Source organism: Ictidomys tridecemlineatus, chromosome 2 (genome assembly GCF_052094955.1).
Source record: "Ictidomys tridecemlineatus isolate mIctTri1 chromosome 2, mIctTri1.hap1, whole genome shotgun sequence".
NCBI lineage: Eukaryota > Metazoa > Chordata > Mammalia > Rodentia > Sciuridae > Ictidomys > Ictidomys tridecemlineatus.
In genome coordinates this window covers 118,910,531-118,934,891 of record NC_135478.1, presented here as the reverse complement: position 1 = coordinate 118,934,891, position 24,361 = coordinate 118,910,531, and the positions used below count along the sequence as shown (strand labels likewise).

General features: G+C 43.7%; 1 protein-coding gene and 1 long non-coding RNA gene across 3 annotated transcripts in view; one reads left to right on the top strand and one right to left on the bottom strand.

Annotated features, from left to right (window-relative positions):
* Znrf3 (zinc and ring finger 3) overlaps nt 1-24,361 on the bottom strand; it is a 147,822-nt gene that overhangs the window by 21,789 nt on the left and 101,672 nt on the right. The window contains exon 1 of one of the 2 annotated variants that reach the window (XM_078039669.1): nt 6,146-6,424. The exons of the other annotated variant lie outside the window; for it this stretch is intronic. Coding sequence (XP_077895795.1) covers nt 6,146-6,253 — 108 coding nt within the window. The 5' untranslated portion in view covers nt 6,254-6,424. Of the gene's footprint in view, nt 1-6,145; nt 6,425-24,361 lie in introns of those variants that run through there. 2 annotated transcript variants of the gene reach the window in all.
* Nucleotides 20,293-23,167, top strand: LOC144375315 (uncharacterized). The gene is made up of 2 exons (XR_013434996.1): nt 20,293-20,678; nt 23,000-23,167. It is a non-coding gene; the product is annotated as an uncharacterized LOC144375315 (long non-coding RNA).

The following is a 24,361-nucleotide window of genomic DNA, read 5'->3' as shown; positions in this document are numbered from 1 at the left end:
ATGATGCATTTTAAGTCCTAGTTAAGATTATGCTGATCTATTTAGGAGACATATAACAGCGAGCATTCAGTGGTTAAGTTTGTGGTTAAGGCTGCCTGAGTTTAAACAAGGTGGGTTTTTCTCAAAATATGTAGCACCCCCACTCAATCTCTCCTAATTAAAGGAGTGGACAGGAAGGCTAGAGTCCACAGCTGTGTCACCAGTACAGGTTGGTACCCTTTCCATAATCAGAAACTACTGGGTGTCAAACGGAAATGCACTTCCCTAGATCTTAATCTTAAACACAGACTTTCAGATCAGTTCCAAGAAACACAATGATCCTCTTTATTTTAACACCTGACAAGGAGCACCAAAAACCCGGGGGAACCTGTTCACACCCTCCAGTTCCACTGATACTGTTGGGTGAAGGATGTCATGGAAAAAATGGCTACAGAGCCTGGAAGAGAAACTTTTGGAAACAACTACCTTAGGTTGAGCTCCCCAAAGTCCCACTTCAAGCCAAATAGTAACTAGAAACTTCACAAAGGACCTCTGCGTTCTATACATGTGGCAACTAACTAATATAAATAAATGTTAATTAGGTGGCAAAATCAGGCTTAACAAGGAACAATGGGGCCTGCAAATCTGCACACTCCATAGCAGTTCTTCCCAGATGAAGACAGGCCCCCTTGAGGGCTGGGCTTCTTGCTGCAGTGGTCTTGGTTCTTAACCTTGGCCCATGGAGGAGGCAGTGGCGGGAAGGAGCTAAAAAAATAACCATGCCTGGGCCCCTTCCTTAGAGATGAGTTTGATGTGGTAGCAATATTTTTCTAAAAGTTTTCCAATTAATTTCAAAATTCAAGAGGGTAGAAAACATTCATGCATCCTGAAATTGCAGTGATCCTCCGAGGTGAATGTCCATGGTACACCCTGATACAGCTGGACAGATGTAGCTCAGGGGCTATCCAACTAACACTCCAGCAATATTCAGGATGAGGCAAAGGAAGTCATTACAGCATTCCTGAATCAGGTGGTAAACTGATGTACAAAGCAGGATTATTTTGCTTATGCAATTTTGTTATTTTTATTAAGAGGAAAGCAATCTGAATAAAAATGTGCATGCCTGAGACATCTATGGGGCTTAAGACACAGGTTAACAAACCATCAAGTACAACATATCCTGCCCTAGACACATACACCTCCACAAAAACTTCAAAGGTTAAGTTTCAAGTGAGATTCTCTCGTTCTTTGGAGCCCCTCACCAAAGCAGTTCAGGTAGCCAACTGACACTTAGAGGGGCCTCAAACAGGTGCTGGTGGATCACTCCAGCCTCCAAAACCAAGCTCTCTCCTTGGGAAGAACAGTAGCTGCCATCCAGTCTGCCCCCCGGAGGACAGTCCTAGAAAAGCAGGCTCACAAGGGTTGGAAACCAGCACAACAGGGTCATATGGGGGAATTGAGGGATCCTTGGAAATGGTCGGAAGTGGCTTCCCTTTGGACTCTTTACCTTGTGGCCAGAAACTTGGCCTTAAAGTATGCCCCACCCCTTGCCTCATAAAGGGCAGGGTGGGGTATGGGCCCAAAGCATGAGACTATAAGAAGGGGGAGTAAGAAATGAAAGCACCTAGCTGGGTGCGGTGGCTTATGCCTGTCATCCCAGTGGTTCCGGAGGCTGAGGCAGGAGTTCAAAGGCAGCCTCAGCAAAATCAAGGTGCTAAGCATCTTGTCTCTAAATAAAATATAGAATAGGGCTGGGGATGGGGCTCAGTGATGGAGAGCCCCTGAGTTCAATCCCTGGTACCCACCCCACCCCCCAAAAAAAGAAAGGAAAGCACATTCAGTGCTTTCAGACAGTACTGAATCTGCACAGCAACTCTGCAAGAGAGGTGGTGCTGGCCCCATTTTATAGCTGGAGACTCCAAGATTACACAACTTGCCCTTGGGCACTCAGCCACAAAGTACAGAGCTGACATTTGACCTAAGCCCCCTCTATAATCCAGGCCAGAGAAATACTCATCTTGACTCCGGGGTTTCTAAAGTCAAGCATGGTGATGTGTGCATATGTGAGCATGAATGAATGCTGAACCTCCAAGTGTTCAATTACTAGCTTGTATAAACACTGACCTTCCCAGTTCAAAAGGAATTCCAGATAGCTCTCATCCCAACTCAGTTAGACTCCCTTCTTTTCCACACTTCCTTTACTAATGTCATGCCACTAAATAGTCAACACGAGAACGATTTTTCCCTAGTTGCCTACCACACTGCATCACATCTAGCCTTACCTGGAAGGGGGTAGGCTGCAAATTTGTACTGGTTAGCAGCTTGAAAGCATGTGTCTACTTAGTCAGAAGCTTTTTCATTAGAAGGAGTCATACCATTGCCACTGTAGACGGTCAAATCATTGCCACTGCAGACATTGCACTGGCCCACGCCAGCTCACACAGTCTTTACCCTGTATACTTTTTTTCTTTTAATTTAAATTTTTTTTAGTTGTAGATGCACACAATACCTTTGTTTTATTTATTTATTATTTTTACGTGGTGCTGAGGATTAAATCCAGTAACTCACACGAGTGAGGCAAGCGCTCTATCACTAAGCTACCACTCCAGGCCCCCTCTGTACACTTTTTAACATCTATTTAAGTGGCTTTGAAAGTCACCTCTGTACAACATTGTGTTGATACCCCTTTATCTGACTTTGTAGAACTTAAGAATGATACTATTTCATTATTTTTAAGCCCTATACCAAGATCATTTATAAAAACAGAACCAAATCCCTGTCTCTAGGGAAGGGCAGTCACAAGGCTCTCAGCCCCGCTGGGTGCAATAGGTTCGATGACACGCCACCAAGGTGGCCTTGAAGAGTAACACAGCCTGAAGGTCAGGCTGGCCAACCCAAACTTTTTTTTTTTTTTTTTTTTAAGCACTGCCACAGACAAAGGAAGGACAGGGAGAGGAGTTGCCACTTCACACTGCTTGGTCTGAAATCCTAGTTTGCCTAACCAACTCCCCGACTGTGAGCACCTGATGATCTTTATCTGCTTCATTTCCCCTTCTGTGCAATGGGGATGATGCTAATCAGATTCCTTGTGGGAGAGCTGACTGAGAAGACACCTGGCACCTAGTAAATCCCTGGGAATCATCAGTATACACAACTCCCTCCTTTAAACACAGCACATACTTTTTGCATGTGTCCTTTGGGCACCTGGCCCTTCTCTGGATTATATAGATACAGGATTCCTCTCCAGGAAAAAGAGAAGAGGCATCCTCTGATCCCTCTTGCAGGCCCAGGATATTTGCAAAGCGGGCAGGCATTCACGATAATGACTCTATCTTTGAAGGTTTCACATACACACAGGAACATCACAGTGTAGGGCAAGAAATTATGCCATGGCACAAGTCAGGCACAGGATGCTCAGTGGCTGACCCTGGGGGCGGGGCACTGTTGAATATAATCCTCCACGGAGATGAGCGAGGGGAGCTGGCTGGAGGTGCACCTGGCCTCCGTAGGTTTGAGAGATCCTCAGATCAAGTCAATTCTTAGGTGCTACCAAGGTACATAACCACAAGACCAAGACCTTACGGGGGTTGGAGAGGAAGGGGTAGTGGGCTGGGAGTGAACTTCTTAACTCTTGTTCCTTTCCTCCTAGAATGGTCAAATTCCTTTCTCAGCTATATTTTCAAGAAACCCGCTTATGCTATTCTAACTCAGACTCGAGGACAGCCCTGTAAAAGAGAAAATGTGCTTCCAAGTCAATAAACAACTGAGTTTTTTTTTTTTTGTAATATCTGGGGAGAAAGAAACCCCTTTCTTCCAAGAGTAGAAGGCTAGGCCCTTCCCAATGAAAGGCCTCATGGACATTTACTATCCCAGGCATTCTGTGGTCACCAACTGCTGGCATAGCACCTGGAACTGATGCCAGGAGGACACAAATGTGGGCACAAGAGCAACTATTTTAGTCTAAACAGGGCAAGGTCTGAGATTCACAGATGACCCCTGGCTCAGGGGCCTGTATCCAGTGGTAGGACAGAATGCAAGTTTCAGAAGGGTCTTCTGTCATAACAGGTTGATAAAAATTGGGAAAGATGAGAATCTCAAGGACATAATTTTCAAGTTTAAGACTCATTACTCTTTCAAAAAACACATGCCTTCTTGAATTAAGCCCTCAAATACACTCTGAACTGAACTTCTTAAGTCACAGAACTTATGTCAACCACCCAACTAATACACACTTCTCTGAAATAAGTCATGACACCTTTGTCATTAGGAGCATTTTTAGTGATGGGGCACAGGTGTGGAGAGGGCTACTGGCTATAGCAGCTGAGGTTATGGGATAGGCTATAAAACAATATGAGTTAAACTACAAAAGTCATATTTTAGGGTCTAATTCAAAGAAATGATGTCATGATCATACTTCTAAAGGCTAAAAGGTGAAGGTCTTTTCATAAGTACACTCTTGTTTTTTTCCAAATGCATTTTAGTCCTGGCCTTCTATTTATTAATAGCCTTCACAATAGCAGTGATGATGGAAGGGGAAGGAGAGAGCAGAATAGGCACCACACTGGCCTTCCTCAGCCCAATAACTGACGCTAAAAAAAAAAAAAAAGAATTGACACTAATTGGGGGAAAAAGATGCTCCCAGACATGCTACCACGCGTCAGGGGTACAGCAGCAACAATCTTCACTAGTACTTCCTGCTCCTAAGTTCACGGTCTCATTGATGCCTCTGTCTGGGCTGCAAAGCAGTGGGAGGCAGGCCATCTGTGGGTTCAAGAAATAGAGCTAGACCAACAAGGCGACAAATGGATCAATTGTGTGGGGCCACCTCAAAGATGCTCTACACAGTCTGGGATGGAGGAGCTTGGGTGGAGTGATATGGCTGGTGTGGTAATGAAGGGTTTCATGGAGTCCAAGCAACCTGAAAGGAGAGAAGAGAGGGCTGGCCAGGAGCTGGACACATGGCATGCTGGTGGAAGCAACACAACCTGCAGTCACACCAAGTGGCATGGAGGGAGAGGTCTGCAAGGGCAACTCTGGGGTGCGTGATGGCTTCGTATGATGGTCCACTCCCAAGGCCAACATGTCAGCGCCCACCCTTTCTCTTGGTAGCAGTCAGCATGCCCACAGCTAGTTTCCATCCAGCGCATCCAAGCAGTCCCTGTGGTTTTGGATCACTAACTGAAATTTTACCTTCCCTGGAAGGAGTCCTGAACTCTTACCCAAGGCCTGGTCCTGCTGCTCTGTGTATCCAGGCAAAATGCTTTACTTTAGCCAACTGTCTTTTCCAGGATTCACTAATTCAACCAATATTAGGTATCTAACACGACGGTCTAACTGCATGCCCCAAAGACCCAGTTCTAAAAGATTTAAATGTTCCTTCCATGGAACACAAGTAGCTACAGAAGGGATCCTACAAGCACAGTCCTGAAGGAGAGGAACTGCAGGACAGCAAGAAAGAGGGGAAAGGAGGAAGGAGGTACTTCAGGGCCTGTGTCTCCACTTTCTACAAGGACTCAGCTGGTCATGCTGTAAAGGGTCTCCTCCAGTGCAGGCATGCCGCCCACGAGCCCCTGCTCACAAACGAAACATCTCCTCAATACCAACACTCCCACCCACAACAAACAGGCAAGCTTTGTTACAGGAAGGCAGACTATAGTGTGAGAGCGGTTAACAGCACTGCGGATTGAAAAAAAAAAAATAGCCAACGTCTTTAAAAGCATTATAATGAAGGTGACTAAGGGGATTACAGGCCACAGAAAGGTGGAGCTAGGCCAATCACTTCCTTTGGTCAATAATAGGTAAATGACTGTGTCATTAAGGAAAGGACATCTTGCAAAGGAACAGCTTAATCCCAGTAAAAGAGTAAAAAGGTTACAGTAAGGGAGTCAGGGATAATCTCTATCAATTACTCAGAGCCCTTCCTGTTGGGGAAGTCTGAAGAGAACAGGAAGAGAGCTGGGTTGGGATCCAGGTGCTTATGGTTTGTTTTACATCCAAGGGTTTGGCTGTCTGGTCTGTGGGTAAGTAGACAGAGCTACACCTATGGGCTTTATGTAACCCCCCAAACAAGCAGGTAATTGCAGAATATGCCAACGGAGGCTCAAGAAAGCAAGCATGCAGGACTGGCTGGCATCATTTTGAGGCTAAACAAATAAAAACTACATACCCTCCAGGTAGCTGGGACACGTGAAAGCACTGTAAGCCAAATCCACATGGAGGACCGCAAACCACTCCCTTTGAGGATGAGTTCTGGCCAGATGGTCTCACATGGCATAACTGAGTCGGCTTCCCCTTCCTGGCCCCAAGGGCCAGTGTGGCACACCTCAGGAGACTGAGCCTGCTTTTCTCATTCTGGGACATGTGAAGCACCCTAAAGAGACTAAGCCTGCTTCTGCCATCCCAGGAGCATATACGGAATCCGGAGGAGTTCCTGCTTCTCCTGTCCTGGGAGCGAGGGAAGAATCCCTGCAGTCCTCATGCAGAGGGACACAGGGGGTCTCTTAGTGATCCTGACTATGGTATATCTGCATGGCTTAAGGGCTTCTTAGCCCTGCTATGGGATGGAAAGTACAACTAACCCACACCTGAGATTGAGGTCAGCAGGGGAGGGCGCTCAGAGCCAACTGCTTCCTGTCAACCCTGAGCCTCTACTTTTTATACTCTATTAAGTCTTGCAGTGTCCAAGTTTTTGTTTGGCAAGGGCAGGTGGGGGTTCAGAATTTAGGGGAATTCAATGTTAATTTTCCCAAAAATAACTTTAAAATATACTAATGTATTATTAAAAAATGTTGCCATTTTGTGTATTATTTTAAACAATCACCACTAAAACATTACTAAGAGATATGAAGCCATATCTCTTAGTAAGGAATTTCTTAAAAACCAATTTGTTAAAGAAAGGTTGACTATAAAGGACTTGGTAGCAGATGGGTGTAAGTTAGATCAGAAGGGAGATGGAATTTTGAAAAGAGAATACATGAATATAATTTCAAATGTACCAACTAAGTTCACTTAATAAATCTTAAAGTGAGTACTTTGGTAACAACAATAATTTCACCAACATACTGAATGCTTCTAATGGGACTGGGGCTTTTGCATAACTCAAAATCATAAGACTGAAAGCCAGAGGTTTTAATGGGGAACTTAGCTCCTGCCAGTCTTCTGGTCACACAGCCACACACAGCCACATGCCACCACAAGCACATGCTACATCGAGTTGCAATGATGGGTAAGGACCAAGACTCAGAAACAATGGCTTCCTCAAGGCCCTCAGCCCTACTTCAATTTCCACCTGAAGAGAAAGTGTGTCTAGAATCAGGATCTGACAGTCAAGAGGCAGTTAGGTCTGGGGGTCACATTAACAGCTAGCAGACCAAGTTATAGATTAACTCATCACTGCCATTGCTTGGTTAATGGACAATTTGTAAATAACTTCAGTAGTTCTGGCACAAGTTCGGAGTAAAAAAAGCAGCATTTTCTCTTTTTATTTAAGACTTAAAAAGTCATAAAAAGGAATGGATTACTACACCACCAAAATGGATGACTCTTAAAATAATTTTGCTGAGTGAAAGCCAGATTAAAGATACATATTGTATGATCCCATTCCTATAAAATTCCATAAAATGCAAACCAATACATATTAGGAAAAAGCAGATCAGTAATTTTGGGGGACTGGAAAGGATAGGAGAGGGATGACCAAGGGGAACAGAGGGAACTTTTGGGGAATGATAGATCTTCACCTTGATTATAGTGATGGTTTTGTGTGTGTATGTGTGTGTGTGTGTGTGTGTGTGTGTGTGTACAGGTCAAACTACCAATCTCTATACTTTATACTATTACTTATCTTTTCAACAAAGATATTTTTTAAAAAGCACCATGGCTGGAGGAGAATCCACAACTATTCTTTTCCCATTATTGTCTTCAAAAGCAAATCTATAATAATCCTTTATCATGTATATAACATTAATTTTAGTTATTATAGGAAAATTCTAAAGCCAATTAAAAAAAAATTATCCAGACTGAGAAGATAATAATAGTGCCTTCTGATATCTACAACAGTTTCAGTATTTTATTTACTCAGTAAATCTGGATGAATGGGTAAGTTTGGCCAGTAGTGCAGAACCCACCTGGCCTCTGGGAAGCAGGCAGATCCTAGGTCAGCATATACAAGAGAATACTTCCATCAAGACAAGGATGATCAGTTGTGTGTGTACACTTGCTGCCCACTGTCAGGAGAGCTCAGTGGCCTGACCAAATTTTCTATTTCTGATTTTATTATATACTAAATAGAAGCCTTGGGGGAAATCACTTAATATATGATCCTGGTTCTTTATCTGTAGAACTGGGATAGTGATGATTCTTTAAAGGGTTGTTAATGGCATTAAATAGTTCATAGTTGTAAGGTGCTTAGCATAGTCTGGACATACGGCAAGTGCCACAATTCATAATAGCTATGATTACTACTTGATCTTTACTTCAATGAGTAATGGCACTAAGGTACTGACTGCTGCAAATCAGACAATACTGCTTTGAGCAAAGGGACTCAGAATGGAAGTCTAACCTGCATTTTATCTGTTTTTATAGTAACTGCTTTAGTGCAGTGTGATGGATGTGAATGGTACTGTTTTGTACTGCACTGACTTTACACTTCTGCTTTCATTTAGTGAACCGAAATAATCTCCAAAAGTACAAAAGTCTTCAAAATTGAAGATGCTCTCCTATGATCTTCCATCTTTCCAGGCTCAACTGGAAGTTACATGATGAACCTAAAGAATCAAGTATCTCCTCCTACCAAGTGTTAGAAGAATTCATTCATATCCCCTGGAGTAAACTGAAGAAAATGGCCACAATGTTTTGTGGTTCCTCCTAGCAAGAAATGAGTTTATTTCCTCCTCTTGAAGCCGGACTTGAGCATGTGACTTGTGTTGGCCAATGGACATGAACAGATAGAACCCAAGAAGGGGCTTGGAAAGTACTCATGCTTTGGGCCTGGAGATCTCCATGTGAAGAAGCCTAGGCTAGTCTAATTGGGGCATTAGAGGCACAGCTGTCCCAGGTGAAGCTCCAAACAGGAGTGGTACCATCTTATCCCATTCAGGCCCAGCTGAACCAACAACTGACTACAGACGTCACCCATGCTGGCCAGGCCAGAGCTGCTCGACCAAATCACAAGCGGCAAAAAAAAAGTGTTTTTTGGAATATTAAGTTTGAAGGGCAGTTTGTTAGCAGCAAAAGCTAACTGACAGATCTGTGCTAAATGAATGCATGAGGTGGTGCTGCCTCACCTGCAGTGTCCACTGTGCTTTTCCACCATCCTATTTACGTTCTCAAGTTTCTCCTAGACCCAGGTAGGTTTGTGGAACCACCACCGTGTGAGCAGAGAAACCCATGTTGCATAAGTTTCACTGTCTCTATTTGTTTGCCATTTCATCCTGTACATAATGCCCAGAGTTATCCTCTAGTCCTTTAGAGGATAGTCTGGACTCCTCATGTGATGTTCAAGACTCAGCTTAGTTTGAATTCAGTCCACCTGACCTCCACCATCCCCCCATTTGTCTCCAGGCACTGTGTGCTCCAGCCACATAGTCCTACCATTTCTGAAAAATGAACACACTTCTTCTGGCTGTTAAAAATAGGACTGGGGCTGTAGCTCAGTGGTTGAGCGCTTGCATAAAACCCGCTCTCTGGAAAATATTCCACTTTTAGGAATGGAAATGAATGAGGAGACTCCAGAGTCAGACTGTCTCTGCCTCTCACTGGCCCAGCCTAAAAGACCATATGTGGGTCAAGAATCACTGCTGAATATTAGATGTAGACAACTGTTCTACCTACGACAGTGTTATTTCTCCTTCTAGTTTCAGGTCACTTGGGTGAAAATGTGTTGCAGAGGTAAAGTGCACCCCTGGGCACCCCCGCCTTGCCAATGCTCATGGACACCTCAGCTGAAGTCTAAGGAGAAAGTTCTCTAATCCATCACGACTGTCTTGGGCTCTCATCTTCCTTTAAGGAGCTCAAACACTACCTCACCTTCCCCAAAGCATCTGTCAAGGGTCGAGAGGACACTTTGCTGGTCTGGTTTCCAGATTTTCATGTGAACTTGAGTTCGATGCACTGGGCAATCTGCATGGTCTGTGACAATGACCTTCCCCAGTGCCAGTGACATCATTTAGTAATGATCACTTAACTTCTTGCAACATAATTTAGTTCAGGGTGTAAGATACAAGCCTCAACAGCCAAACCGATTTTAGTTTTGATCCGTTTTTTCTTCTTCCTCCTTTCCTTCCCTTCTCTCCCCCTCTACCACCCCCACCCTTTTGTGGTGCTGGGGATGGAACCCAGGACTTCCTACATGCTAGGAAGGCACACTACTGCTGAGCTACATCCCCAGCCACAATCCTTCCCTTCTTAAAGTCATTGGGAGAGAAAGAAGTCTGGAAGGAATAATATGAACTCAGAGCAAAACACCAAGACTGGATTTAAATTAAGCTTTGGACTTGTTAGGCTTTTCTGAGCATTAAAACTATGCAAAATATAAGTTTTAGGCAATTATTAGTAAAACTAAGGTATACATCTGTAACTATATATCTATACATGTCTATATGTAGATATATATATATATATCCTTTTACCTCACACAGCATATTATGCAACTTTCAGATAACTTAAAAGCAATTGTCATAAAACAGTCAAGTAGATAATATTTAGCAAGATACCTAAAATAAAGTAGCTAACTTTCTGTAAGTCTCAAGTGTCTTCCTTTCATTACTTGGCAGAGGATAATACCTAATATGGTAGCAAAGTGCTGTCTGATGGGTTTGAAAATGACAGAAATGACAGGAAGCAGTAGAGCACACCTCAAGCAGCAGATGTGCCGAAGATCATGTGCTAGAGCGGAGGTGGTAGGCTCTGATGTGGGGCAGGCTTTGTACAGTGTCTCCCTCCTTCTTCCAGGAACCTTGACTTTGGGTTCTCTGCTCAAGGCAGCGGCTCTCCACTTCTCACTCTGTCAGTCTCAGAGTCACACCACAATCTGGATTGACCTTATTATGCGTTTGCATGTTGGTTGTCTCTGTGTCTCCCCTACTAATCGGGAAGCAAATGAAAGGAGGAAATTTGTCCACTTTCACCTATATAGGTAATGTCTAGAACACTGTGTGGGGCTATGGAAGTCCAATAAACATAAGAACAAATTCCATGGACTAGTATGCTCTACACTGAGCTTCCAAAGGAAGCCACTTAATCAAGCTCATTGTATCCATGTTACTTTTAGGTAAAACTGGGAGGCCAGGGCATCTCACCCTCCTGTCCAACAGGGGTTTGTGGCAAGACTGTTTGTGAAACAGCCTGGGAGGCTGAGGCAGGAGGATCATGAGTTCAAAGCCAGCCTCAGCAACTCAGGGAGACCCTGTCTCTAAATAAAATACAAAACAGGGCTGGGGGTGTGGCTCAGTAGTTGAGTGCCTCTGAGTTCAATCCCTGATACAAAAATAAATAAATAAATGAATGAATGAACGAATGGATAAATAAAATTAAAATTAAAAAAAGAAAAGGAAGAAAAAAAAAAAAAAGACTGAGATTAGCTTCTGCACCATGGAGTGGCAGCTGCTGAACTGCTCTTGGCCCAGGGATCGCATTTATACTCAGGAATCACAAAATCCAGGCCTACACTGCAACTTAAGCCAGGAGGCTGCCATTATCAGGGGATGCAGGGCATTGACAAGTGACTTCAACTAGGCCCACTACTAAGCGGGAGTGCCATGGGGTGGTGGACAGGCACATAATTCAAAAGCAAGAAAACCAGTGGTGATAACTATCTTTCTGTAAAGACTGACTAGGATTCTCACTGTTGTTACAACAGCACTTGGGATGGCTGTGTAACTTTACAGCAATACAGAAATGTCCAGAGCAGAAGGAAAAACACAGGGAAAAGATACGTAAAGAAAGAAATTAAGACTTTTGCACCATTTTCTCTGAGCATGGAGACATTTTTTACATTGTTAATAATGCCAGGCTATCCTGGAAAGGCTGCTATCAATATTCTGTGTTGCCTACAGTACTCTAACCCAGGTGCCAGGTCCACTCCAATCAGTCCCTCTGGCTAAAAATCCAGTGTTATTCCGCTTACTCCATATACTCGTGCTTTTATGGCCTATAGAGGTAATCCAAAATTCTGTGACATAATTTGATATTTGACACGTGAGTCCCTTTCCAAAGTCACGGACATCACAAATTTATGAAGGAATGATTTAAGCTGTTCATTAGTACAAATTTAAGTTGACAAGCAAGGTATCAGGGACTCTCTCCCACCCTCATTTTAATTTGATACAATCTTTGAACGAGCTGTGAGTGTAACCTGATAAACGTTTCAGATAATAACCAAGGGGCAAAAGTTGCCACCACATTCTGCCATTTGTATGGCAAAGAGCAACAAAACAAAAACAAGGACACAATGGTAATGTTTTTTTTTTTTTTAAAGAGAGAGAGAGAGAGAGAGAGAGAGAGAGAGAGAGAGAGAGAGAGAGAGAAAGAGAGAATATGAATCTTTTTTTGTAGATGGACACAACATAATGCCTTTTTTTTTTTTTTTAATGTGGTGCTGAGGATCGAACCTGGGTCCCACCAGTGCTAGGCGAGTGCTCTACCACTAAGCCACAATCCCAGCCCAGTAATGTTGTTTTAATTATTTTTTTTAGAAGGAGTCAATACAGTATCAAAAAACTTGTTTTTATTATTTTTTTTAAGTCTGTTTCCCAATAACTTTCTGTAGCTTCTAGAAGCCCCTAAAAATTAAACCAAGAATGAAAAGCTGGAACTGGAATAGTCATTAGCCCGGAAGGGATCTTGTTCATGGTCATCACTGTGCCAGGCAGCACACAGACTGGGCTACTTTCCTCCAACAAGCTGAAGCAGCCTACCCCAAGTGTAGAACTGAAAAACAAATGTCTTAGGATTCCCTGAAGCCTAACTTCAGACACTATGAGCAAACCGAGGACTTTTGGGTAGTAAGTGCAACAGACATGCATTCTTCTAGCATGTGGCAACCAGGAATGGGTGGCTCTTTGGCAGCAGTGAGCTTCAACACTGGGAGGAGGCAGATGATCGATCAGAAATCTCTCCACGTGTCCTGTCACATATGCAGAACTGGAACAACCACCAACTGGAGGCTCAACTAACCCAAAGGGCAGAACTGATGTGCCAAGAACAGTTGAGATGGGCTGGAAAAAGCAGGATACTGTATTGACTCCTTCTGGACCTAACTTGGGACCTGGACAGGGCAGTGGCTGGTGTCTGCAGGTCAGTGCCCTTTGCAGAGTCTCAGAGTATGCATCTTTCAAGTAGTGTATGGATTAGCTTCTATGAATGCGGATTTTTAAGGACTGTTTGGACAGAGGCCAGCCCAAAGCTCTGCACAGAACAGAAGCTTGGCTCAAAAATGTAAATTTCCCTCAAAAGTTGTGTGCTTGCAGGTTTGCACAGTGCCATTAAGTCACACCCCAGCCCCATCTCCTCACAAGTTTTGGAAGCACTAAGCCGTGAATTTAACAACTACTCTGAAAGACTGAAAAGCATGTCACAGTATTCACTTTAGTTATCTAGAATCATCTACAAGTGGCTCTGTAATTTACCAGCACTTTGATACTTTTGGCCCAGAGAGGCTCTGTTCATCTGCCTTTCCAGGGCCACAGAGAAGTAAAGTTGAGTGGGATCATTCATTCTAAGTTCCTATGGATGCTGGGAAGGTTAACAAAACACCTACAATAAAATACCAGCACAGCATGTTCACCACCTGTGGGGTTCTTCTGGATATTCTGAGAACTAAAGGGTGATCAATTGGAACGAGACCTCTATGCTTCACTGTCTGTATCTAAGAGCCAAAGAATTACGTAGCAGGCTGAGACAGAGAAGGCCCTGCTGTCTATTTTAGTTCTACCATGGCTTTGATACCTGGGGGCTCCAGTTCTCACTCCCTACTTTGCATTTTGCTCACACTTCTTTTTTCCGTTGCAAATGAAGAAGTTTCACTTGCAGTCCAAGCATGGATTCAGGTGTCACCTGGGTAGGGGCAGCATAAACTCAAACTTGGCCAACAACTTCAAACGATAGGCCAATCCAGGTGACACAGTCACTCTGGCCTACCCCAAGGTCTTTTGTTTTGGATTAGGCTGGTTGCAGGGTCCCCTGGCTGTGGTGGGCCCACATTGTCAGCTTGTTGCTGCTTTCCCCAAAGAGGATCTTGTTACAAAGAGAAGCTGGAAATTTCTTTGCACACAAGCAGAGACATGGCGGCCCTGCAAAGGCCCCAGGGTAAGGATTAAAGAAAAACAAAATAGAAACCCTTCCATCTCTAATTAGGGTCTTCATTTGCCAAAGTGCCATTCCCCAGCAGGAGGATTTACATTCAAGCAGTTGCTTGGAGTTACTTGGAAAACGTCTCCCAGCAGGTCGGTTCCTCTGTTCAGGTTCCTTTGAGCCAACAGTTTCTGGTTACTTGGAGGAGTGCTGCCTACATATTGTTTTAACTGGCCTGGCTTCTGCAGCCAGCTTAGCTGTGTGAACAATCTCCCATTCAGAACCAAAGATAAAAGCACAGTTTGGTTGAAAAATCTTTTTTTTTTTTTTTAATTTTTTTAAACTTGAGAATTATAGGTCTTGGAGCTGGCATTTCTTTCTCTCGGACATGGAGTGTTTTTCCCCCTCCGCCTTGGTTCTCAGCCAACAAAGCCTGCATCCTGGAGTTCAGCCAGCCGCCAGTCCCTACTTCCTCGCCATTCACACCATGAGGCTGGTGGCAGCTGGCCATGGAGACGGACAGCAGCTCCCCATTTGCAAGAGGTTGACCGCAGAATAGTGTAGCCAGCTTGCTGGACCCCTGCGGCCAGCACAGGGCACCTCCTGTGCGGTCCCTTATCATTCTTTGTGTCCACAAGAGCCCATCTTCTAACACATCAAGCACTGGAAGCCTGGCCCAAGAAGCAAGAACTATCTTCCTTTCTGGAATTCTCAAGACAACAGTAAAGGATAAACCAAGACTCAGCAGGAAGTGGTAAAGTGTTCTGTGTGTGAAAAAAATTGCTAGGTGAGGATCAATTAAGGAGGAGGTGGAGGAGGAGAAGGAGGAAGAAGAAGAAACAACAATAAAAAGAATAAAACAGATAAAGTGAACTTCCTCAAGATGAAAAACATCTGTACATCAAAGGACACTGTCAACAGAGTGAATGGGCACCCCCACAGAATGGGAGAAAACATTTGCAAATCCTATCAGACATGAGATTGAAATCAGAATATATAAAGAATTCCTACAACTCAAAAAAAAAAAAAAACCATTCTGATTAAAAAATAGGCAAAGACTTAAACAGTTCTTCTCCGAAGAAGATATATAAATGGACAACAAACATGCAAAAATCACTAATCATTAGGAAAACTCAAATCAAAACTTTATCTCATTATTAAGATGACTTTTACACACACACACACACACACACACACACACACGCCAGAAGAGAAGTAGTAACAGGATATGGAGAAGTAAAACCCTATATATTTCTGATGGGAAAATAAAATGGTGGAACCATTGTGGAAAATGGCAAGGTGGTTCCCCAAAGAATTAAACGTGGAGCCTTCTCGTGAGCCAGCAATTCCATTTCTAGGTACAGTATATACCCAAAAGAATTGAAAGCAGGGCCTTGAGTATGTATGCACTCAAGTCTAAAGTATTTACAACAGCCAAAATGTGGGAGCAACCCAGCCGACCAATGGCTGAACAGGTAAATAACATGTGGCATATCCAGACAATGGAATACACAGTCAACCATAAGAAGGAAGAAAATTCTGATACACACTACAATATGGATGAACCTCATGACATTATGCTAAGGGAAAGAAGCTAGGCACAAAGGACAAATACCATGATTCCACTCATACAAGGTACCTAAAGAGGTCAAATCCACAGAGACAGAAGAATGGTGTTTGCTAGGGAGTCTGAAAGGCAGAACCAGGGAATTAACCAGTGTTTTATTGAGGAGAGTCTCAGTTGGAGCAGATGAAAAAATTCTAGAGGTGGTCAGCAATGATGGGCACACAGCAATGTGGATGTATTTAATGCCATAAAACTGTACACTTAGAACACTGAAAATGGCAACTCTCACATGGAATATATTTAACTACAATTTTAAAAAGAGAGTGAGAAGAGAGGAGTCAGGGTAAAATAATTAGCACCACAGAGAAGGGAAACCGGAGCCTTGCTGTGTTTTATGTTGACTGGTAAGTTCTACCCAGTACCACATTGGTTCTTTCATGTAAAAAATTGGATCTGGGCTGGAATGTGGCTCAGGGGTAGTCTGTGCACTTAACAATGTGTGAGGCCCAAGGTTCCATCTTCAGCACCACAAAAGAAAAAAGAAATCTCTGGGTTTTGAGTTTGAAGATCTCTAACACATTGCAAAGTTTTAATCCTTTTATATTTAAATTGCCACAGAACAGCAATACCATAGAAATGTCCAGAAATAGGCAAGCTATTTCTAGGCTGAAGCACATCCTGTTCCCTCTGCTAGGAGCCCGCTCCCCTCCCTCCACCTCACACTCCTCTTCTGCTCTCCCTGGGAATGCTTTCCTTATCAAGGGGATCTTCTTGTGCTTGCTCAGACACTCAGGCCCAGTGCGCTGGCTCTGGAACATGCTATGTGTTATTTATGTTCCTGCTGGCCCCACTTCTGGAACTTCCTCCCCCATCTCTTCCTTACTCCAAGCCCATTCATTCTTGAAAGCTTGAGTTTTTGTTTCTTCTGTGGAGCCATCCCTGATGCCATGATGCTGGTCCAGAAAGACTCTCAAGAAAAAGTGATGTCTAAATCAATACCAGAAGGAACTTGTCCTGATTCCCTCCCTACAATGATGCCCCAAGGAAAGAGGCCAGAGCACCACAGCATGCCAAAGCTGCTTGCTGGCCAACAAGAGACCAGGGAACCCAGTGCAAAGGAGTGTTTGGGAAGCTCCAATTCTGAGACACTAACTAAATTTAGTATCTAGACACATCCACGTCTTAACTTATAAACCCTAGTCCATTATAAGCCTTCTTGGTTAAAAGACTACCTATATTAGCTCGGCCGCAGAATTTGGTCAAACAAGATAAATAATTTGAAGAATAAATTGCAATTGGTAAGAAACAACTTTCCTAATTTTTAAGTAAGCTGCTTACAGCACAGTCATCAGTGTACATGATGGAAAAAAAAAACAAACCATGATCATCTTCTGAAGAACAATAAATTCAAGTCAAGAGCCATCACCAATGGACATTCCTCCCGCAGAGATCTGAATGAGATCTAGGCTGTGCCAGGCCTCTCTCCCTGCGGAGTTTTATCAAAGAACACACAGAAAGAAAATGGTACTCATTCTTTCAGTCCTGATGTTAGATGGGTCCAATGTTGGGAAGAAGGAAAGACATAAAAATCAGAAAGTTCAAGTGAATAAGAACTTTATGTCCCATTTTCCAAACACATGCTTGGTACCTAAGAGATCTAATAAAGTATCAAGCTACCATTAATTTCTGCATGTCAAGTTGGATAAAGAATCCTGGAAGAACTGATTCAGAACATGGAATGAACAAAGCAATCATCTCCAAGAAAGCATGCACTGGTAAACTCAGCCACAGAAGACTCCATGGCTGTGGCCCAGTGCTCTGGAATGAGAGGCTGTGGTGTCCTAATCTGACCTGGAACTAATCAGTCTTCAACTCCCTTGAGCAAGAGCAGTTTGGAGCACATACTCTGCCCACCAAATGGGACACAGTGATGATGACATTTTTAAACACAGAGAATTGTTCCACCTTCTCATTCCCTTGTTGTTTTAGCATATAAATGAAAGAGACATAACTTCACATGCTTTTGCTAAAAGGAAAGAAACAGATTGCTTATAGAAGGGGAAGATGAGCAAATAGGGAAAAATGGAAAGCAAATTCTTATTCTTATTTTTGGTAGTGGGATTGAACCCAGGGGAGCTTTACCACTGAGCAATATATCCTGAGTCCTTTTTATTTTTGTTATCTTGAGATAGGGTCTTGCTAAGTTGCTGAGGGTCTTGCTAAGTTGCTGAGGCTGGCCTAAAACTTGCAATCCTCCTGCCTCAGCCTCCTAAATCACTGGGATTAGAGGTGGGTTCCAGTGCCCCTGGCTAAAGGCAAATTAAAAGCTACATAAGAGGGACTGTAGCTCAGTGGCAGAGCACTTGCCCTGCACATTTTGAGGCACTGGGTTTGATCCTCAGCAATGCATTAAAATAAACAAATAATGGGGCTGGGGTTGTGGCTCAGTGGTAAAGTGCTCGCCTAGCATGCATGAGGCACTGGGTTTGATCCTCAGCACCACATAAAAATAAAATAAAGATACTGTGTCCACCTAAAACTAAAAAATTTTAAAAAATAAACGAAATAAAGGCATTCTGTTGATTTTTAAAAAAGTTACATCAGAGAAAACAGTGACTTTAAACAGGATTACTTCATCAGGCCTTTTTATTCACTTATTAGACTTCTAAGTGCCCACTGCGGAACTGAGTAACTAAGTGTAACCAACTTTCCCCTCTAGAATATTTAAGGTAATCTGACAACCACTGATAGCCTCATGTAAGACCTTTCACTGGAGCCAGGGCCCTCACTCCCAGAGCCCACTGGGAGCGGGAGGCTCCTACTTGCCTACCTACCTGTGGGCAGCTGCATGACCACACATTACCAAGTCACGGTGCACCATCACCCTTATGTTAATAACACAATCTAGTAAACCATACCCTCCTGAGATATTACAAGGATTGTGAATCATGTGTAAAAACAACCATCACACAATAGGAATGTAATCATGATGCCTGTCACTACAACAACCAGCATCACTCTTCACTTTGCTTTTCACAGGCATGCCAAGTGCACTAGGCTTTAGGGCTCTAAATATGTGTTCTAACAGAAAAGCATCTTTGGGAATGCTGGCGCTCTTGAATCAAGACTTTCTGAAAGACTATCCTTAAAATGCTACTGTGGTCAGTGAAGACAGATAAATATTATTTTGGTGTAAAAAAAGTCTCCATAAGCTTTGCATATGCAAGTTTTGAAAACCTTTTCCAGAAGGATGAGTTAAAAGAAGAAACCAGAGTCCACACCATCAAGGAGAATTTTCCTCTAGTAATGTAAAAAGCAATCTGAAACTGCTCCAGAATTTTCCTCCCTATGAGCACAACTACTCAGAGTGCCTTTTATAGGGCATTCCCGTACTCTAACAGCAGGAAAAGGACAGACAGCCTGAAGTCTGACAAGGAACCAGAAATGAGGAGAAAAGGAACACTAGGGCGAAATAGCCCAGATGAAAAACAAGACTCCAACAGTAACATACTCTCGGTAGCCCAAGGCACAATTAAATGGTGAGCTCCGAGCTGGGGGACAGGCTTGGCATCTAAAATGCAAACTTCTCAGATGATAAACACCTTTTAATTCCAGCAATATCATGGTACAGCCCCGACCCAGAAAGCCACTAAACCATTGCCTCTTTCTCCCCAGGCAGACACAAGAGGCTTCATTTCCTGGCAACATTCAACAAATAAGCAAAAACAGATTTCAACAGGGTGGGCAATTGCTCAGGCATCTCTGGGCCATGGAAAAGTGAGCTAGCGCATTCTTTCCCATCCCACTTTGGGGGCCAGGGAGCCAGAGGCACCTGCCTTGATTCTACTCTCTGCTGGCTCAAAAGACTGGAGTCTAGCTGAGGACGTGCCAGTTGCTACACATGCCCCAACCCAAGTTGTGGTCTCTTCCTCATTCTCACGGAAAAGAGGCCACCTCTTTTCCTACAAGGAGCTTGGGCTTTGCTCTTTCCTTCCCTTTCAGGAAGGATCTGCACACAGAGATGTGGGAAAGGGCAACACTCTCCCTTTCAGTCTGTAATCTCTCCATACAATAAAATCTACAAAGGGGCCCACGAAGACTCAGTGTCACAAGTGTGTGCACATCCGCCTACTCTGCAGAGGGCTATTTCTGTGAGACTGTGGACAGCCTCTCTTGGCAAAGGCAAGGTCCTTCTCCTGGCAAGGGGGTCCGAGGCCTGGCGTGGAGGAGCCACTCATTGTGCACCCGCCTGGGGCAGGCAGTGCAGCGCCGGGAGGGGAAAGGTTCCCTTTGAAGCACATGGCGCTAAGAGCTTCCCAGTGACCATGGAAACAGGCACAGTGGGTTCCCAGCCTGAGAACCAGGGAGAGCAGCAGTGATTCAAACACAAAACACACAGAGTCTGAAAAGCGGAGACAGGAGGGGCCGGTGAGGGGCAGGCAGCCCCAGGCTGGCAGGAACTGAGCGGCTCCCTGGTAGGAAAATCCGGCCAATGAAGGCGAGCAGGTTCACGGGGTTTCCTTTTCATTCCCGAGGCTTTCTTCTCACTCGTCACTGCCCCTCGGGTCCTATTCAGCACCTCATCAGATCAGTAGAGCTGGGCTTTTGGCCGGCCTGCTGGCAGCAGGGCCAGGAACCGGGCGGGAGGGCGGGAGGTGATCAAAGGAGCCGCTGCTGCAGCCGCCACCGCCTTCCTCCCTCTTCGGCCCGCCCTCCTTGGGATGAGGCCCCGCCAAGGTGATCCAGTGGAAGCCACTGGGGGAGGGCCGGGAAGAGAGGCAGCTTTTATGTCTGCCTTTCTGTCAGAAGAGAGACAAAGCACAGCATGAACCGAGACATGCCACTGGTAGGTCAGAGCTCCTTCCTTTGGGGATGTTACTGTTCTTACACCACGGGACACAGCAGCCACCTAGACTGGCATAGTTGGGGTGCACTCAGATGCCCAAATCCTAAGTCTGAAAGACTAGCAGCCCTGCCACATGCTGCTTCCTGGTCCCCTTTCACAGCTGTCTACCTCCTGATTCTACAGATGGATGAAGTTACATTGAAAATCCCTGTCATCTAAAGGTATCCAAGACACTGTGCTTCATTCTTCAGGGCTCCAATTTAAAGGGGGAGAAAAGCTATCTGGGATTTTTTTTCAGGGGAAGAGGAAGCAATGTGATCGGTCTGTTAAGATAGACTAGTTCCTTGCTTACTGATGAGTATCTTTTCTCTTGGGCCAGAATGAGTCAAGTCAGAGTCCTACCTGGCTCAGGGCCACACCAGAGAGAGAAGGGAGCCCACTTCTCTACCAGCCTGGCTGCTGACGGGCAGGGCAGGCTTCGTCCCTGACCAACTTCTCTTGAGGAAGGCAGTGTTTGGACAGGCCTGTAATTTGAGAAGCCCATTAGGTGCATTCTCCCTTTCTTACCTTTGTTGGGCTGCCAAAATATTTACTTGACTTCTTAACTCTAAATCTCTGAAACACACCTGGATTGCCTAAAACAGGCAATTTTCTTATTTTCTCTTATTCACAGAAGAGATCCCAACCTAAGAAAAGATGACAACAGTACAGAGGGATCAGGAAGAGGGGAGGGCTGGTAAAAGATGCAGCTTTATAGAACCACCCCTCTTTTATTCCCCCCAGGTGCTGGGGATCCAGGGCTGCCATTTCTTAAGAGATGGGGTGTATGCTAAATTTGTCGTTTACCTGTGTTTGGTGGGTTGGGGCAGACAGTTGAAAGCAACTGCACAGGCAATGCTGCTATAAAACAAATGGACTCTACTTTGACTTACAGGGAAGAGTCAATTTCCATGCCAAGTAAAAACTCTATTTGGTAGTCATTGCATTTATTCATTTTTTAAAAAAATAATCATTCTATAAAAGTCAGCTGCACTGTATCATCATCAAAAGGACTAAAGGGGGGAAATAGAATGCTAAAACAAACAATGGGAAGTGTTTGGGATAAATTTCAGATGATAGATAGAAAAGGCCCAGAAATAACAGTGATACTTCTGGCACTAGGAAAAGAACTACCAGTCTCAGGTCTAGTAGGCATGAAGCCGCCGCAGAACCATTTTCCTTTGCTGTGTGCGTCTGACTATCAGCTCGCCTTTCTGCAGGGCACTTGCGGAAGTGCACACTTGCCAAGGCTGAATGGTCTAAAGTCAGACCTTCCAGACGGGCTGTGGTTTATGGGCAGAACGCAATGAAAGGTCCCTGCACCACTTGTTGGTGCTGTTCTTAGGAGCACAGAATCCTGGTTAATGATTCCCTACCCACAAAGACATCTACACCCCCTTCTGAAAACAAGGGCCCAACCATTAAGGGAATTATTTTCAGTCTGGTGCTTATCAGCAAACCTTTGAGAGAAAAATTATTTTGAAAACATTTTTCAGATCTTGAAATTTCTAAAATGGGGCCTTGAGCTGTTCTTTTTTCAAAGGCTCAAAAAGCATAGCAGGGGCGGGGGGGGGGGCTTACTGACAGCTGTCACTCGCCTACATCCTTCCTAGAGCATTAGGCTTCAAATGGCAGCTCTCCTATATTTACTTTGAAAGACTGGCTTGTCTTTCCTTACACTTAGATCTGATGGAATATAATTTTAAGCTCATAAGAAACCAGGTCCCCTAAGGCTGGGCAGCAGGAGTATCCACATTCAGGGGCACTTTCTGGAATTCTAGTTAGTGGTGGGCCAGTCTTTTCCAGAACCCTCATTAGCTAAAAAAGGAGGAGCCTGGGCAGTAGCTCTCTGCTCTTTCCAAACATCCAACCTATAGCCCTTCAGCTCCTGAGCTGGAACTGAGGGAGCCCTGACCGTTGGCATGCCTAGAGATCTGCTTCCATCCTCCCATGGATATATGGTGACTACTGTCATTCAGGTGTCCCTGGTGAAACTAAGGATCTTAGAAGAAAAGTCAGGAGAAGGTCCAGTAATGTAGAGGCTAATGCTTCCCAGCCCTTTATTATAAAAGCTTTTAGAGGGAAAGAAGAAATGAATTCTTTACTAGACATCCCAGAGGACCCTAAATGTGACCATGTAAAATACACCACACTAAGGACAATTAGTGGGTCTCAGCAAAAGAATGAGCCTTCCACTAGTTGTCCTTAATGTGGTATATTTTACATGGTCATATTTAAGGTCCTCTGGGATGTCTCATAAAGAACTCATTTTTTTCCTTTAGATATAACAACAAAAGTCCATGAACTGCAGAAAAAATAAATTGGATTTCATCAAAATGAAACCTTTGTGCTGCAAAAGACATTTAGAAAGTGAAAAAAATAAAACCCACCGAGTAAGAGAAAATATTCTCAAATACTGTATCTAAATAAAAGACTTATTATAAGCTGGACATGGTGGTGCATGCCTATAATCACAACTACTGAGACAAAAGGATGCCAAGTTTGAGGCCAGCCTAAGCAACTCTCCAAGACCCTGTCCCAAAATAAAAAAGGACTGTGAATGTAACTCCGTGGTAAAACATGCCGTGGATTGAACTCAGTTCAGTCCCCAGAACCCAAAAAGAATTCTTGTAAGTCAATAACAAAAAGAAATTATCCAATAAAAATGGGCAAAGAATCTAAAGTTATTTCACCAAAACAGCTATATAAACTCAGTAAGCGCATGAAAAGATGCTCAACATCATTAGTCAGCAAGGAAATGCAAATCAAAACCATAATGAAATACCATTTAATACCCAGCAGGATGGCTATATGATCAAAGACGGATAATAAATTTTGGTGAGGATAGAGAGAAATTGGAACCCTAATATACTGATGTTAGGAATGAAAAATAGTATAGCCACTTTTATTTCATTTATTTATATTTTATAGTGCCAGGGGATTGAACCCAGGGCCTCATACATACTAGGCAAGTGCTCTGCCACTGAGCCACAGTCCCAAAATTGTGTTTTTAAAGTATAGCCACTTTAAAAACACAATTTGGCAGTTCTTAAAAAATGTCAAACATGGAGTTGCCATATGACTCAGTAACCCTACTCTTCAGTATATGGGGGTGGGTGGCAAAATGACAGAAAGTACTGATACAAGGTAAAACTTGGATGAACCTTGAAAATGTTTTGCTAAGTAAAAGGAACAAGACACAAACCATACCACATATTGTATGATCTCATTTACATGAAAGGTCCCAGATTAGGCAAATCCATAGAAAGTAGATTGCACGATTCTATGAATATATTTAAAAAACATGACATGTTTTTAAAAAAGGCCTTTTCATAGCTTCACAGGAACAATTTGATCATTCCTGTTTCTGTATAGAATCCAACTGTCCAAAAAATGGATAGTAGTTTTGGCAACATTAAGTTCAAATAGGTTTTGTGATTTAATCACAGTATACCTTTCCAGTATTAAAACAAAACAAAACACCATGTACATGTGTGTATGCTAGAGTAGAACAGAACTTCAATATGGAAATTATGATAGTGACACAGATTCTGGGAACAACTCCTCATGCTGACACAGTCCCAGGTAGGGATATGAGGTGCTGGGCTGGGAAAATTAGGATTCCCTTATCTAAAGAGTGGCAC